Source organism: Hylobates moloch, unplaced genomic scaffold (genome assembly GCF_009828535.3).
Source record: "Hylobates moloch isolate HMO894 unplaced genomic scaffold, HMol_V3 SCAFFOLD_14, whole genome shotgun sequence".
Classification (NCBI taxonomy): domain Eukaryota; kingdom Metazoa; phylum Chordata; class Mammalia; order Primates; family Hylobatidae; genus Hylobates; species Hylobates moloch.
In genome coordinates, this window is record NW_026652289.1 from 16,759,921 (window position 1) to 16,777,926 (window position 18,006).

Consider the following 18,006-nt stretch of genomic DNA (forward strand, 5'->3'; position numbering starts at 1 on the left):
GGGGCCACACCCCACAGCTTCTCAGCACCCCCTTCTCCTGCACTTCATCCACCTGTCAGCATTATCTGCCTGCCTGGCCAGCCTATCTGCCTGCAAGGCCTCGGCCAGTCTCTCCCTGGCTTTCTTCACCCTCCTTGCCTGTCTCCGGATATCTGCATGAGTCACCAATTGGCCAGAGAGGGGCAGTGGGAGCTGACAACCCACTCCTGGGGTTGGCCCCCCTGCCACAGCTGGAAACTGCCCAGGGGTGGGCTCGGGCCAGCCGTGCACATGCTCAGCACCAGCTCTGTCCAGAGATTCACTGGCCATCCCCGGTGCAAGGATACTTAAGACGCTCTCCAAATGCAGCAGACTTGAACCTTCTCCTTGGTTGCTGCAGGGCTGCAGGGCCTGCATTCTCCGGTAGGTGCAGAGTTGCTGAGGCTTCTCCAGGTGCTCATCCCCTTTTCTGCGTCTAACCTGGTTGTCAGGATGAGACCTGATCCTTGTCACCGGCCTCTGGAAGATGCAGCTGGTGAGTCTCACGGGGAGAGCAGACCTTGCAGCTCGTCTCCGATGGGCCTTGGCCATGTGGATTTCTTGTTTCTTCTGTAAAGCCCGGGGCATCATGTTTCTTTTGAGCTTCCCCAGAATAAGCGGGCTTGGAAAAGAGGTGAACGCAGGCTCTCCCATAGCTGTAGAGTTCCTCCTGCTGACCCCACTCCCGAGATGCAGACAGCCCTTGGCTTGCCGGAAAATGCCGTTTCCTGACTTTTTAATGATCACCATTCTAACTGGTGTGAGATGGTATCTCATTATGGTTTTGATTTGCATTTCTCTGATGGCCAGTGATGATGAGCATTTTTTCATGTGTCTTTTGGCTGCATAAATGTCTTCTTTTGAGAAGTGTCTGTTCATATCCTCTGCCCATCTTTGACAGGGTTGTTTGTTTTTTTCTTGTAAATTTGTTTGAGTTCATTGTAGATTCTGGATATTAGCCCTTTGTCAGATGATTAGATTGCAAAAATTTTTTCCCATTCTGTAGGTTGCCTGTTCACTCTGATGGTACTTTCTTTTGCTGTGCATAAGCTCTGTAGTTTAATTAGATCCCATTTGTCAATTTTGGCTTTTGTTGCCATTGCTTTTGGTGTTCTAGACATGAAGTCCTTGCCCATGCCTATGCATATGGACATTCTTAAGACAAGTGAAGAAATATTTCCCATTTTCACCTTGTACAATGAATTTAAAATATGAATTTTAAATGTAAAATGTGTTACTATAATTTCCAGTGTTATTTCTTGATGGGAAAAAATATACCTCAGAAGCACATCCAAGTTCTCTGCAGAAGCATAGCCTTGGGAGTGGCCAACCTGAAATTAATTTCCCTGAATAAATTTTGCAAAGCTTCCAGGTAGAGAAATTTTCCTTTAGAAGAGAACCTAGGGTTTGCTGAAACCAGCAAATGGCTTACTATCAGAAAACCTGAAATCATCATATCAAAAAGATACTTGCACTTGTATGTTTATTGAAGCACTAGTCACAATATCAAGGATATGAAATCAACCTAAATGTCCATCAAGGGATGATCGGATATAGAAAATGTGATATATGCACACACACACACACACCATGGAATACTATTCAGCCATAAAAAAAGAATGAAATCATGTCTTTTACAGCAACATGGATGGAAATGGAGTCTATTATCTTAAGTGAAATAACTCAGAAAGTCAAATACTGCATGTTCTCACTTATAAGTGGGGCCTAAATGATGTGCATACATGGACATGAAGAATAGAATAGTAGACACTGCAGACTCAGAAAGGTGGAAGGGTGGGAAGGGGGTGAGGGATGAAAATTACTTAATGGGTACAATGTACACAATTCAGGTGATGGTTACACTAAAAGCTCAGACTTCACCACCATACACTATATTGACGTGACATAATTGCACTTGTATCTCCTAAATCTATAAAAATTAAAATAAAGAAAAATAAAAGAAAATCTAGGTTTCAGACTCAGCTTATCCTTAGAAGCTTGAGCAAGACATAACTTCACTTGGCTTCAGTTGCTTCATTTGTAAAATCGACAGGCTGTCAAACAGCTGTCACATCCTACCATTCCCACTGGACATCATTATGTAATCATTCATCTGAACAAATCCAGGCTCAAGAGAAGATTGCTCTATAACCTGGCTCTTTGTTGTCAATCTCCTCTCAAGATCATTTATGTAAATATTTTAGTTTACTCAAGACAATGGCCATTGATAAGCCTATAAAATAATTATTTTCTCAAAACTGAACATTCCAGTGAACAGATACTCTTTAGCAAAGTAGCCTGCACACAACTAGTTCTTAACACATATTTGAAAAATGTATTTCAGATTATAGCCTGGGCTGGTCATGGTGGCTCATGCCTGTAATCTCAGGAGTTAGAGACCAGCCTGGTCAACATAGTGAGACCCTGCCTCTACAAAAATAAAAATAAAAATTAGCCAGGCATGGTGGCATGCACCTATAGTCCCAGCTACTCGGAAGGCTGTGGCAGGAGGATCACTTGAGCCCAGGAGGTCAAGGCTGCATACAGTGAGCCATGATGGCACTACAGCCTGGGAGACAGAGCAAGACCCTGTCTCAGAACAAAACAAGACAAACAAAAGAAAAAAATCTAAGAGTAGAGTCTGTACTTTTTCTCATCAATTTTTTCTTCATAATTGTTAAAAAGCATCAAATAAAAATATGTGGTATATTTTCTCTTCCTTAAACTATTTCTCATGAATACAAAATTTTAATTGGGTAGAAATCATGAATTTTAGGCGTATTCATAGAACATTTCTCAAAACATATTTGCAAGTCATATCATTCCCTTTTAGCATACAGACACTGAGATGTAGTAATAGAAACTTCAATAGTATTCTTCCTGTGAAACTTAAGTAAATTAATATTAACAAGACAACTCAAAATCCTAGGATGAAAATAAAACATACATGGAAATATATTTTTGGGCTTGTTTTTAAAATTTGACTGATACTGTAGTGGAATGAAAGGGTAATGAATTCATGGGCCAATTCTGTCACTGTAAGCTATAACTTTGGGCAACTGATTTTAACTTGGCTTTCTTATCTGTAAAGTGGCCATCATGCCCTTCTACCCACCTCACAGTCTGATGTGTGGATAGTGGGGAAAATCTATACAATGCCCACTTGACACCACAAATATTAATGCTGATGGCACAAGGAGCTTATTCATTTGTTCTAGCCTGAGAGATTCAGCTTGGGAATGGCATCTAACCACTGAAATTGGTTCTGTTGTTACAGTGGTGGGGTGGTTGTGGTTTCAGTGACTGAATTTGGAGAGAGTGGGAAGAGAGTGGGAAGTTCACTGCAATGTATCTGACCAAGATCTGCTGGAAGGTGAAAGTGTGTAGCTTCTCGGTGCAGTTGTGTTGCAAAAGGGAGATCATGTACAGAGACATAGTTGAGTCAGGTCTATGCTAAGGAGAGCGGATCTTTTGGTTGTTTACAGCAACGTACCTAAAATGAGCTCATCCTCTTCAGCTGACAAGATGAATGCCCCTGTGGAGCAGGTCTGAGCTGTTTTTTTAGGGGCACGTCACAGGCAAGCTGCTGAGAAATGTGGCCTGGTGTGCACAGGATTCCCGGCATAGGCAATTAAGGCCGACGGTCTAGTTTCCAGAACTATCCAAAATTATAGAGGAGGCTCATATGAGGTCTGGGCTTGCCTAGCTCTGTCATCATTGCTTCCTCTCTCTCCGGTCAAGGGCCTGGGCAGACACTTGCCACGATGGGCACAGGGAGAGACCAACTTACCTTCATAGTTGGAGAAGGAGAAACAGAAACTCAGATGCCTGAATTTTAACCTCATGTATTTCCCAACTACACTTGGGGAGAGTAAATAAACCATTACTATTTTAATCATTTGACTACGAAAATAATATTTCTGGCTTTCCAGCTGGATAGAGGATGCATCGAAACAGTGCCCTCTGCCTTACGCTCTGTTTGTGAGCAGTGTGTGACCACAGACTTATTTTGGGGTATCCTAGGGTGGCTTCTTAAAATTTCCAGATATCCATATAAAGCTTCCTGAGGAACAACATGTTAAAATACGTGAAATCTTCCGGGCCTCATCTTCCTACTCTCTAATGCACCACCTTTAACAAAACTGATTTATATTTTTCAACTATGAAAGTATAAAAATGCAATGTTTGTGAGTTCTGAGAAGCATCCTTTCTGAAAGTGCTTACTTAAAAAAATTATGGGTACACAGTAGGTGTACATATTTATGGGGTACATGAGATATTTTGATACAGGCATACAATGTGTAATAATCACATTAGGGTAAACTGAGTATCCATCACCTCAAGCATTTATCATTTATTTGTGTTACAAACATTTCGTTTATACTCTTTTAGTTATTTTTAAATGTGCAATAAATGATTGTTGTCTGTAATCACCCTGCTGTGCTATTAAATATTAGATCTTATTCAAGTGGAGAAAAAGAAAGGAACCCTTGTATGCTGTTGGTGGGAATACAAATTAGTACTAAATTAGAATGTAAATTATTCTCCATAGCCACTATGAGAACAGTATGGATGCTCCTCAAACAATTAAAAATAGAACTACAACATGATCCAGCAATCCCACTGCTAGGTATATACCCAAAAGAAAGGAAGTCAGTTTATCAAGGGGATATCCACACTCCCATGTTCCTGCGGCACTATATATAATCGCCAAGATTTGGAAGCTTCCCATTTTTTTTTTTTTGAGTAAATTATTCAAGAATAAGTACACGCCACGGAATCCTAAATAACAAGTAATGGGATACTACCCTTGTTCTCCACACAATTGTGCATCTTTTGCTCCTTCCTACAACTGCCAATTGTTTAAGGGGAGAGTCACTGGGGTGAACAGCCTGGCCAACATGGTGAAACCCCACTCTACTAAAAAGACAAAAATTAGTTCTGCATTGTGGTGCCTGCCTGTAATCTCAGCTACTCAGGAGGCTGAAGCAGAAGAATTGCTTGAACCCAGGAGGTGGAGGTTGCAGTGAGCTGAGATCATGCCACTGCACTCCAGCCTGGGCAACAGAGTAAGGCTCCTTCTAAAAAAATAAAAAATAAAAAAAAAGAAAGAAAAAAGAAAAAGAAACATAGGATAAATCCATCTTTCAACAGTATGTCACTTATATGTTTGCTACAGTTTGGGTGTTTGTCTCCCCAAACCCCACATTGAGCTTCGATCCCCAGTGTTGGAGATGAGGCCTAAGGGGAGGTGTTTAGGCCATGGGGGTGATTTTCTCATGAATGGCTTGGTGCCATCCTTGTGGTAATGAGTGAGTCCTTGCTCTTTCAGTTCCTGTGAGAGCTGATTGTTAAAAAGAGCCTGGCACCTCCTGCCTCTCTTGCTTCTTCTCTTGCTGAATGATTTCTGCACACACTGACTTCCCTTCACCTTTCACCATGAGTGAAAGCAGCCTGAGACCCTTACCAGATGCAGATGTTGGTGCCATGCTTCTTGTATGGGCTACAGAAGTGTGAGCCAAATAAACCTCTTTTCTTTATAAATTACCCAGTCACAGATATTCCTTTATAGCAACACAAATGGACTCAGATAATTTTCAAACAACATAATCTGCATTTCTTCAACTTCCAGTCCGCTTCAAAAGTATAATGAATATAGTAAGCTTCCTATGCTGCCAGAATTTTTGGATGGTCAATATGTTTTATAAGTTATTTTTGTCTAGATCAGCAATTAGGCCCATTATTTTAAATCTAGAGCAAATCCACTTCACCTGAAAGCATATTATTCGAAGATAACTAACATACTGTTTTAAGAAAAGTTTATTTTGTTTCCTGACTTGGAGATGTATCTTATAGAATGGGGACTGGAAGACAAACAGCAATAAATTGCCAAGAAATGTAATACATTAATAATGTAAACTGTAACGTGTAAGGCCTTTTGAAAGATGCCTAATACATAAATCTACACTCTGATAACTTTTTTTTTTTTTTTGAAACAGAGTTTCACTCTTATTGCCCAGGCTGGAGAGCAAGGGCTAGATCTCAGCTCACTGCAACCTCTGCCTCCCGGGTTCAAGCCATTCTCCTGCCTTAACCTCCCAAGTAGCTGGGATTACAGGTGCCTGCTACCACGCCCAGCTAATATTTGTATTTTTAATAGAGACCGGGTTTCACCATGTTGGCCAGGCTTGTATCAAACTCCAGACCTCAGTTGATCTGCCCACCTCAGCTTCCCAAAGTGTTGGGATTACAGGCATGAGCCACCATGCCCGGTCAACACTCTGGTAACTCTGAGCTATTTAATCCTTAAAAATTACCAGCTTCATTTGCCAGAATGTGTTGTTTTGATGCCTAATGCTGGAGTGTAAGCTCCCTAAGGGTAGTAATACGTGAAGGATTTGTTCACCAGGAATTTCTAGTACTTGGAAATAGGCCTGGCACATAGAAAGCATTCAATAAATAAATTTAAATAAACGCTGCCATACATGGAAAGAGGATTAACATGATTTAGCTACTCAAACAATCAGCAACTCATCTGAATATTACTGGTTGGGCAAAGTCCCCAGTGCCTCTTGCTCAGGGGTAGCTTGCATAATGAGAATCTCTCTGACCATGAAAATTATTTGGGAATTCTTCCAACTATGTCAGCTTAACAAAGACACATCAGTGAGTTATCTTGAAAATTCATTGTCTTCCTTATGTCTAAGGAAATATAGCACATTTTGACAGATAGCCACCATTTATGATTTCATGACATAACTGACACAATTGCAGCACTTAAAACAAGATTTTTCTGCTTTTGGATAGGTCTTCTCATGCCCAGTGTATTTTTTAAGAAGTTATAAACAGTGAAAAACAAATTTATTGCAATTATATAAAGTATGTTAGCATAGTTCTTTTTAGAGAAAAACATCCTCACTATAAGTATGTTACTGTAAATGTATATTTATATTGTAAAACCCTAATTCTAAGACACTACTCCTTTTGTTGGTGGGGTAGAAGTAAGACACTAAAGGATCTAAGAGATTCATAGGGAAACTAAGTGGAAAATATTGGGAAATAAGATGAGGCAGACCAGCCAATCTTTGGGTTTTTTGTTTGTTTGTTTTTTGAGATGGAGCTTCGCTCTTGCTGCCCAGGTTGGAGTGCAATGGCACCATCTCGGCTCACTGCAACCTCTGCCTCCTGGGTTCAAATGATTCTCCTGCCTCAGCCTCCTGAGTAGCTGAGATTACAGGCACCCACCACTATGCCCAGCTAATTTTTGCATTTTTAGTAGAGACGGGGTTTCACCATGTTTGCCAGGCTAGTGTCGAACTCCTGACCTCAGGTGACCCGCCCACCTCAACCTCCCAAAGTGCTGGGATTACAGGCGTGAGCCACCGTGCCTGGCCACGCTTTGGGTTTTTATGGTACCAATAACCACTTCTCTGAAGCTAGAGGTGTAAACTTCACCTGCCTGATGTACTTTTTGGAAGAGCCTAGGTTGGAGAGGGGTATAGGGGATGAGAGGGGTGAGCACCAGAAAAACTTATAAAGAAAAGCCTGTGTTTGTTTTGAAAACAAGTAGCCTGTGGCTGGGAGAAGAGCTACTGCCAGAGGCATGGGCAGAAAATCCAGGCAACCTGACTGTGAAAGGCCTACTCAGCAACGGCTGCAAGGCAGCTCACTGAGTCTTCAGAAGAAGGAATTTTATGCTAACTCAATCTCTTCACTGCATAAACTAGAATTATTTTACTTAGCAATGCCTGCTTTTCAAAGTATGGGTTGTAGAATGAAATAACCATTGTTCTCATCCCAAGCTTCACCACTGACCAGCAGTGGGACACAGGACAAGGAAAACTCTTTCCAGGCCTCAGCTCCTGTATTAGTCCATTTTCATCCTGCTGATAGACACATACCCAAGACCAGTTGATTTATTAAAAAAAAAAAAAAAAAAGAGGTCTAATGGACTCACAGTTCCATGCAGCTGGGGAGGCCTCACAATCATGGCGGAAGGCAAAAGGCACGTCTTACATGGCAGCAGGCAGGAGAGAATGAGAGCCAAGCAACAGGGGTTTCCCCTTATAAAACCATCAGATCACATGAGACTTATTCACTACCACGAGAACAGTATAAGGGAAATCACTCCCATGATTCAATTAACTTCCACCGAGTCCCTCCCACAACAAGTGGGAATTATGGAAGCTACAATTCAAGACGAGATTTGGGTGGGGACACAGTCAAACCATATCAGCTCCACACCTCCAAAATGGAGAGAGTAATCCCTCTTCCCATGTCTGTAGAAGCCTTTGCACAGTGTCTGGCATACAGGAAAATGTCAATTAGTGGTAGGCTGTTATTTTTCATCTTTTGAATGGGAGTTGTAATTTTTTTTCTTTTTACATTTTCTCTTAGAATTTTAGTCAATTTTTAAAATATTGGGTTCTAAGAGTGCTAACATGGAGTAAAAAACGTGATGTTGTCATTGTTTGGAGTTGGAAGAGAAAAGCAAACACCAGAAGTCCTGGCACAGTACCTGCAGGTCCGTGAGGTAACTCAGCATGGAAGGCAGAAAAGCCAAGGAAAGAACGTTGGGAAACTGGGCCAGGCAGGCATTCCCCTATCTATTGCCTGGTCTGCATTTGTTGTTCTTTTCTTTTCTGGAACAAGACTGTATTTTGCTCATTCATTGGCTTACTTATTCATTCCATTCAATACAAATGCCACAAAAGGCCAGGGGCAGAGGTTCACACCTGTAATCCCATCACTTTGGGAGGCCAAGGCAGGCAGATCACTTGAGGTCAGGAGTTTGAAACAAGCCTGGCCAACATGGCGAAACCTCGTCTCTACTAAAAATATGAAAATTAGCCAGGGGTGGTGACAGGTGCCTGTAAGCCCAGCTACTTGGGAGGCTGAGGCAGGAGAATTGCTTGAACCCAGGAAGCAGAGGTTGCAGTAAGCCGAGATTGCGCCACCGCACTCCAGCCTGGGCGACAGAGGGAGACTCCGCCTCAAAAAAAAAAAAAAAACAAAAACAAAAACAAAACAAACCAAAAACTGCCACAAAAGACATTGTGCAAAATGTGGAGAGAGGGAACAGAAAATGGCTGGAAATTGAACTTCTCTCAAATCTCAAGTCCTTGTAGGAGATCAGACAAGGAAACTGACAAATGCAAAACCGGATGGTGAAGGGAAGGGGTTTAAGCAGACGTTACCATGCAATTCTTTTTCCAATAAAAGACCACTGCTTTGGGTGCCAATAACCATGTAGATATGGAAAAAAAATTAATGACATTATGTGTTATAAATATCTATTCTTTTACAAACAAGCCAATAAAAAAATAATTACTGGAGGGTTTGTATTACTTTATTAGCAAAGACTGTTTTACATATGCTGCAAGTAATTTTGATTTCTGCAAAGAGGAGGAAATTTTCTAATTATTATATACTGCAATCAGATTTTTTTTTCCTATTTCAAGTTATTATAAAAAATTCATTGTTGTCACAGATCAGAAACACCCATCCTCTTTGACTTTCCAGGAAGTCTAAAAGTCAAGAAAAATAATTTCACCATCTAAGCTATATGTTCCATGAGAAAGACACTGCTAAAACAGCAAAATGGTCCAAAAAAGATTCACGTGTGGAAAGTGAAGAAAAAAATGTTAGCTTTTATAGTCCCTCTTAAAACAAGGAAATAGATGCATTTATTCCCATGTCTAGCTCTTCTCCTGTAATCTACTTCTTGAATCTGCCTGGGACCAAGAAGCCCACATCTCTGCTGATGCTGATTCCTACATCTTCTGGTCTGATGCCAAACCACAGTGATTTTGCATCTGCAAGAGCACATTAGAGAGTCAGCTGAAAGAAGAGCAAAACATTTATTAACGCCAAAGCCATCAACTGCAATCAAAAGATGAAGCCAAACAAATGGAGCAATTTGCAGAAGAGGAGACACCGTCTAAGGCAGGAATAAGTGAACCTCAAGGGTGTTAGAACAAAAACAGATCCCATCTCATAAAAGGAATCTTGGCACAGGCCTTCCCAAATATAAAAATCGAAGAGCTATTCTCCCCTGTCTTCCTTATGTAACAGCACTCAAGGATAGGAAAGATAGATTTATGGATCAGAGGCTTCTGTCCAGAGCATGGCCTTTCTCATGAAGTTACCTGTCTAGCATGTGAACCTGATGATCGATGGGACCATTATTCCCCATATTGGCTTTCTTCCCTGTAAGTGATTATACATCCAACCCATTTCCGATTGACTTGCGGTGCCTCTCCGTACGTGGAGAATATTTCTCTGCCATGTTTTCAGGCTTGGCAACATGATGTGTCTGGGCCAACAAAATGTAAGCAGAGGTGACAGTGAGCCAGTTCAAGCAAACACTTTGAAGCATGACATTTTCCAGCCAATTCTCTGTTTTTCTCTCTGCCACAAAAACAGCAGTCCCAAAGCCAGGTACAGAAAGATAAATTTTGCAGGTTCTCACTCATATGTGAGACTTAGGAATCAAAACAATTAAACTCATGGAGGTAAAGAGTAAAATGATGGTAACTAGAGGCTGGGAAGAGGACAGGGAAGGGGAAGGAGTGCAGACAGCTACTGGGTACAAAAGTGTAGTTAGGAAACAAAAATAGCAAGTCCCAACTATGCATGGCTACGTTTCTGATTCCAGGAAACAGAAGACACTGGGAGCAGAATTGTAGCAATCAATGCACAACCATCTCTATGTAATGCAAGTGGGAAATGAAAATTTGTTGGCGTGAGCCCCTGAGATTTGGAGACTGTATATTATTGCAGTGAAACTGACTAATATATATGACACCATGAAGCAGTAACACAACTGCATATGAAATAAGCATTCTACATCTAAGGGCATCCCAATCCATGAGAGGCTTAGCTTTTATTCTAAAAATGAGCTAAAAGAGATTAGATAGGATTGGTTCAAGCACTATGTCATCTGTAGTCAGAAGGTACCAGGGATAAAGGTACAATTTTCTATCCTAGATGAACTATGTTGCTGTAAGATAAGCCATAGTTATCCTGGAGGTCACCTGTTGCACAATTCTGGAAGTGGCCATGAAATAGATCAGCCTTGAAGGAGTGGGGCACAGCATAGATTTACATTTGCCCCACTGCAACCATTTCTTCAAACACATAGTAAGTTCACTTGTCCTCCATCTCAGGAGTCCAGGGAATAGCCACACACAGTCAGGGCTATTAGAGTCACTAAACAGAAAGTGCTGCTTTTGGCTTCTAGTTCTACAACTGCTTTTACGGCTCCACCTCTTCCTTTTAATTTGCTTATAAATGGCTCTTTGACAACCCTACCGCTAAGTCAGTGGCCTTGGGGGGTATAATTACAAATACTTTAAAACTCAAAGTTAGCATGTTTTTCCAATCAATTAAAAGTACTTAAAAATATCTAGAGAAGCCAAAAGCAACCTAGGTCCTAACCACATGCACCAGGCCACAGGAACTCAACAGGGCCTGACAAATTCGGTCTTGCCAGGACCAGCAGGGAGAGGACAAGAACTGTGAGATTCAGAAAATGAGTTGGAAGGCAGCGATGCACGGCTGAGCAAAGGGGATTTGTTCCTAGAATGCTGCTGCCTAATCCAAGAAGGACAGACAGGGCTGGGAAGCAGATCTGAAGCAGAGCTACGGAAGGAACACCGCATTCCTTGGCAAGCTTAGCTCTGATGGTGGGGCCTGGGGCTCATGAGGACAGCTAGCCACATGCTCACTGGCTCAATCAGAGATGGTTCCTCCTGCCTCTGGAGTGAGTTATTCTTCAGAAGATTAGGAGCAAAGAGGATTCATTCTTTGGCTAGCCCAGTTTGATTCACTCTTTGGCTAGACTCACCCTCTGGGTCTTATAGAATCTACAAAAGGACGAAAAGGAACTCACTGGCAAGTAAAGCTTAATGGGAACAAAACAAGGATTGTCCAACAAGGATGACCTATCACAAGGATGCTAGAACTCCTGACAGGCCAGTCTTCTTCTTTTAAGGGTGGGGAAACTGGGCGCAGAGATGCAAAATGACCCACCTAAGGCCAAAGACAATGACAGCACGGCAGAGGCAGGGCTCAGGGCCTGACTGATGAATTCCTGACTGATGCTGAGAGCTCTTCCTTAAGTCTCTACACTAGCCTATTCTGAAATCCATACAAGGACTTTGTAGGAGCCCCTAAAGTCAGAGAGAAGGTATGACTACAACAGGAAGGGCTTATGAATCTGAAACACTGTTGTTACTGACAATTGATCCACCCAAGACATTGACTTTTCCATGTAATGTTTTCACAAAGAACAGGGGCGTGAGATACTGTTGTGTGGATATTATCCACATGTGGGAGGAAAGAAAATCAACCACGTGATGTACAAACCATTGAACTTCATATTTGAGAATTCTGCAAGTCAACCATTATTGCCAATGGACAGGATCCTCCCTATGAGAATTTCATAAAGCGTAAGTATAAGACATCACATCCATTAGGGGCTGGGGGTGGGGAACTGGAGGAGGTTGAAAAGGAGGGGCTCAGAGAGGAAGGAAGATGAGGGAAGTGATTAAGAAAAAACACTGACAAGTAGTGAAAACAAAAAACTTGCCTGGAGTGGATGCAGCTAAATGAAGTTTTCCTATGAGAAACAAGGTAAAGGACTCATTTAAAATGCCTGCAGGTAGACTGAAAGTTGTTTCCGAACACTGGATTGACAAAAAGATCTTAGAAATAGACAGAAAATACCAATGCCTGTAGCTCTTTCTGACCCTTGCCAGTGGTCATACTTTCATTTCCTCCCAAATCAGATCCTAAGTACCTATTCAGCAAAACAGAATACATGAGATCACAAACAGACACTTTCAACCACCAGAAACACAACTTCACTTAATTCTACAAATACTGTCAAGCCCCAGGGGGAGATGTTCTTTCCCCTGGCATTTGGCTGCATTTGAGTTTCACAAAATAGTGAAATGCTTCTCTAGAGCTTGCTGGATTGATTTAGTCACTTCTCCCGACTGCCCCTCAGGGTTCCCGTTATTGCTACTTGGGGCAGACTATGACCAGTTTCTCTTGGCATAAACCACACAATAACCATGACAGCATAGCTTTGAGGGTTTACTAACCTGTCACACACTCTAACCATGCGAACTAAAGGGTTTCAAATACCTTGAAGCACCTGAAATGCTTCTGAAAATGATTCTATGACCTGGCTATTAATAGGGATGAAAACTAGTTTGAAAATTAAAAGAGAATGAGAAGTTGGATAGGAAGTTGCATGCAACTTGGGTTCTTTCTCTGCAAAGTAAGGCAAAGCAGACACAAGAGAGGACTTGAGCGTACACTCATTTTGGAGGAGAATTCCTTGTGACGCCACCCTCCCACATCCCTGGAGCCCCCACCCCAGACCATAAACCTGATCCTTGAAATAATTAAAACCCGCTTCTACAAAAGGGAAAATACTAAGTAGATTGATTTTAAACCTTCCACAATAATGCAGTATGTATCAGGGCAACAGTGGTGTTGGATTGATATTAGGACAGAAATTCAGTCTTTGCCAGAGCAGTGACTTTATAGCCAACTCCTGATCGTGTCAACCTGAAATAATTGAAAGGGTCAGATTCCAACTTTAGAGAGTTTATTCAAGCAAAAAGCTGGGAATGGCCATTTCTGGATGCTCCATCCCAGAGAAATTGGGGTAGTGCTCTGAAGTTAAAAGCTGAATTCTCTTTTATACAGGAAAAAGCAAAGAAATTTAACAAGATTACAACATTTTCAATACAGGGCCGGTTTATGAGTTACAACAAATTAATCAGTTAGTTTCTTTTCTTTTCCATGCAGCTTGTTTTCTTTTCTTTATCGCTCTTCTTCATTTCCTTTTCATTTTAAAAGAGTGTGCTTAACGTTCCATCTTGAGGCACTGAGATGGCCATAAAGTTTTTGTGTGAGAAGAAAGAGGTTAATCTATAATGAAAGTCAGCAGTAAGAGGGAGGGGGTCTCCTCTGGCATCCTTCACTGATATGGACAGAAGACAGGGAAATACTGGGTAGAAGGGGGCGGTTCCCCAGCAAAGGGCCCACCCTCAAGCCTGAAGACCCGCAGCCCTAAAGGAGGACAGGCATTTCGGTTTTCACAGCCAAAATTTGCCTTTTGGCCTCCATGCACCCCCCATCCTGCCACCATATAAATCCAAGACCTTAGCGGGCACATACACAAGAAGCTGGACATCAAGACCAGCAGACCAGTGGACCAGTGAACCAGCAGACCAGTGACAGTGGAACAATGCAGCAGAGAAAGAGAGAAAAGGAAGGATGTCTGGACTCGTAGGGGAGCTCGGCCAGGCGGGGCTGGAGAAGAGTTGGGCCGCTGGCTGCCTGACTCCAGGGAAAGACCACCTTCCCACTTCATCCCCACTTCTGTCTCCCCATCCATCTCACTGAGAGCTACCTCCAGCACTCAATAAAACCTCGCACTCATCCTTCAAGCCCGTGTGTGATCTGATTCTTTCAGGACACTGGACAAGAGCTTGGGATACAGAAAGCTCTCACGCTGGCCCCCTGCCCTTACAATAAGGCAGAAGGTCCATTAAGCTGATTAACACACAAGCCATCTGCAGACAACAAATCTGAAAGAGCTTTGTAATACATGCCTACATGGGCTTCAAGAGTCACAGAGACCCACCCCTAGACTCTGCCGTGGGACAGGAGCCCAAAAGTGCTTGCACTGGCCTCTGCACCTGCCTGTCTGCGTGCTCCTCCTAGGGGTTTGAGCTTTGGGGCGACCAAGCAGGCGAGCTACACCTGTCGCACGTCCTACAACCATTTATGACATTTTACAAAATAATGTAGGTAAGGGAAAAGACAATTCAGACCATTAAAAATATTACAAAAAGTTCACAGCTGCCTAGTTTACAGCTGCCTGTCTTGTGACTCAGGCCCCATAATTCACATTTCCTTATGGCTCAAAATAATTCAGAGTTCCAACAGCTTAGATTTTGAATCACTTATTTTCACAATCACAAAGCATAGTAGGAGTCCCAGAGAGAGATCATAGCTCACACATAATCCAAAAGTCTTTTCTAGCCCACAGTTTCAAAATCACTCTCCCCAAGAAAGGTGAGGAAAGCTGGTATCTTAGAAACCAAATGGGCCCGTCTGAGTTTCCTTTCCCTCCCCCTGAGAGGTAATGATGAAACACCACACAAGTACTGCTTTGAAAAGCACCTGGATTCCCCAGGTTCTTTTAGATTACTTCATGGGAAATAAAATAGAAACAAATTTAAAACTATAACTAGGTTGGTTTTTTGTTTGTTTGTTTACCAGTTAAGACCTCAGGTAGGTATATGCTATGGGCTGAATCGTCTTCCTGCAACCTCCCCCATATGTATATGTTGAACTCCAAACCTCTAGTACCTCAGAATGTTCCTGTTTTGGGACATGATAAAATAAAAACTTCAGCCAATTTAAATTTAAAGGAGTTTAATTGAGCAATGAACGTTTCGCGAATCAGACAGCCCCCAGAATCACAGCAGATTCACAAAGACTCCAGCGCAGCCATGTGGTGGAAGATTGACAGACAAAAAAAAAGAGAAACGACGTTCAGAAATTGGAAGTGAGGTACAAAACGGCTGGATTGGCTACAGGTTGGCGTTTGCCTTATTTGAACACAGTTTGAACACTAAGCAGTGTATGAATGGTTGAAATATGGCTGCTGGAATTGGCCAGGATTTAGCTGTTGTTACAGGTGCACACTACTAAGTTAGGTTTTCAATTTTATCCGCCTATTAAATTAGGTTACGGTTCAACCACAAGGACTCAAATATAGAAGTAGGGAGTCCTTCTCAGGCTATATTTAGTTTGCTTTAACAGACATAAAGCCTTTAAAGAGGTAATTAAAGTAAAATGAGGTTATTGGCGTGGATCCTAATGTAATCTGACTGGTGTCCTTATAAGATTAGGACACAGACACACAGAGGGAAGACAATCTGAAGTCACAGATCTACAAGCCAGGGAAAGGGGCCTCAGAAGTCAACCTGCTGACACATTGATAGATTCGCAGCCTCCGGAACTGTGAGAAAACAAATTTTTGTTTTCTGAGTCACCTAGCGTCCTTCTGGCACTTTATTATGGCAGCCCTAGTGAACTAATACAGTATATTAACTTCTCCACAATTTTAGTGCATATTTAAAAATCCACCCTTAGGGAGTTGCTTACTAACTCTTATTAAGCTTACGTTGCTTACTAATCTGTCATTTTTAATGCTTTGTTGGCGTCCACATTGCATCAGAGCCATGTCAGAATAACTGAAATAATGGCACAGCCAGTCTGGAGGTTTGGGCTGTCAGATTCGTAACACTTGATCCAACTCTGTGGACATCATCGACATTTACAGTTTGTTACGATCTCTATTTTGCAGATATGAAAAATGGGGCTTGAAGAGACTAAAAAACTTGTTCGAGTTCGGCAACTGGCAAAGGGAAGGGCTAGGATTTGAACCTAGATGGCTTGAGTCAGACGGTGTGCTCTTAACAATTATGGGACACTGCCTCCCTAAGCAGGGAGAAGAGGAACTGTGATATTCAAACTGCCTTTACAAAATTATGACTGAGACAGTGAAAGAGATCTGACCTAACCAACTCCATCTTCCTTCTAACCTTTAAGCTGTCCTTGTTCCTTCCTGGGCATAGACCAAACTAACTTTGGGAGGAACTTAGTTTATAGTTTATAACAAAGACCATAACAGCCCTTTCCCAAAACAACCCTCCTTCTTGCCTGGGGACTAGACGCCTTTATAGGACCAATTAGCCACAAGATTTGAAATTATGTTTTAGGACTTACGCAGCTGGAGGCTACAGGATTCTGACCCTCCCTAAACTGCTCGTAAGATTAGTGCTTGAGATATTTTGCAGATATTTTGATGGATCAGCTGGCACCACCCAGACTGATAAACTGGCTCACCTGATCTTGTGGCCCCCACCCAGGAATTGACTCAACACAAGAGGACAGCTTCAACTTGCCATGATTTCATCTCTGACCCAACCAAGCAGCACTCTTAATTCACTGGCCTTCTCCCACCCACCAAATTATCCTTAAACACTCTGGGCCGGGCCCAGTAGCTCACGCCTGTAATCCAAGCACTTTGGGAGGCCAAGACAGGCAGATCACAAAGTTAAGAGATCGAGACCATCCTGGATAACATGGTGAAACCCCGTCTCTACTAGAAATACAAAAATTAGCTGGGTGTGGTGGCAGGCACCTGTGGTCCCAGCTACTCAGAGAGGAGGCAGGAGACTCACTTGAACCTGGGAGGCAGAGGTTGCAGTGAGCTGAGATCGTGCCACTGCACTCCAGCCTGGCAACAGAACAAGACTCCATCTAAAAAAAAAAAGAAAAACTCTGATCCCCAAATGCTCAGGGAGACTGATTTGAGTAATAATGAAACTCTGGTCCCCCACACAGCCGGCTCCGTGTAAATTATTATTTCTCTATTGCAATTCCCCTGTCTTGATAGACTCTGTCTAGGCAGCAGGCAAGGTGAACCCACTGGGTGGTTACAATATATCTGAGCTTTAGTGACTGAGAGAAAGGTTGAATCACTGGCAGAAACAGAGAAGATCCCAAAGTCTTCTTGTGAGGAGAAACGTGATGATGTGGATGTTAGACCTGTTAATTTCGATGGAGAGCCTTCACACAGAGTTGGGAGATTCATGGCAGGGCCACGGGTGAAGAACTGGGGCTTCTCCATTTAAGGCATGGAAGCAGAGGAGACCTCTAAGCAGAAAATTGCAAAGAAGAGAATTATAAATCCTTCCTTTGGGTGTGGCCACAGTTAAGATCAGAATGAGGGAGTGGCAGCTGTGAAGAAGCCAGAGAGGCCGAGCATAACCAGAAAACACAGAGTCCTGGGATTCCAGGGTAAAATATGTCAGGGACGTGGTAGTAAACATCAGAACAGCAAACTGCTGACTAGTGCTGTCAGCAAACTGAAATAAGCGCTGCATTGAG

General features: G+C 42.4%; 1 protein-coding gene and 1 long non-coding RNA gene across 2 annotated transcripts in view; both read right to left on the reverse strand.

The window, feature by feature from the left end:
* LOC116809736 (uncharacterized) overlaps positions 1-18,006 on the reverse strand; it is a 94,703-nt gene that overhangs the window by 39,605 nt on the left and 37,092 nt on the right. The window lies entirely within an intron of this gene.
* LOC116482597 (putative methyl-CpG-binding domain protein 3-like 5) lies at positions 45-672 on the reverse strand. Its single transcript, XM_032176206.1, is given in 2 exon segments — positions 45-62; positions 64-672. Coding segments are annotated over 2 exon segments (627 nt in total).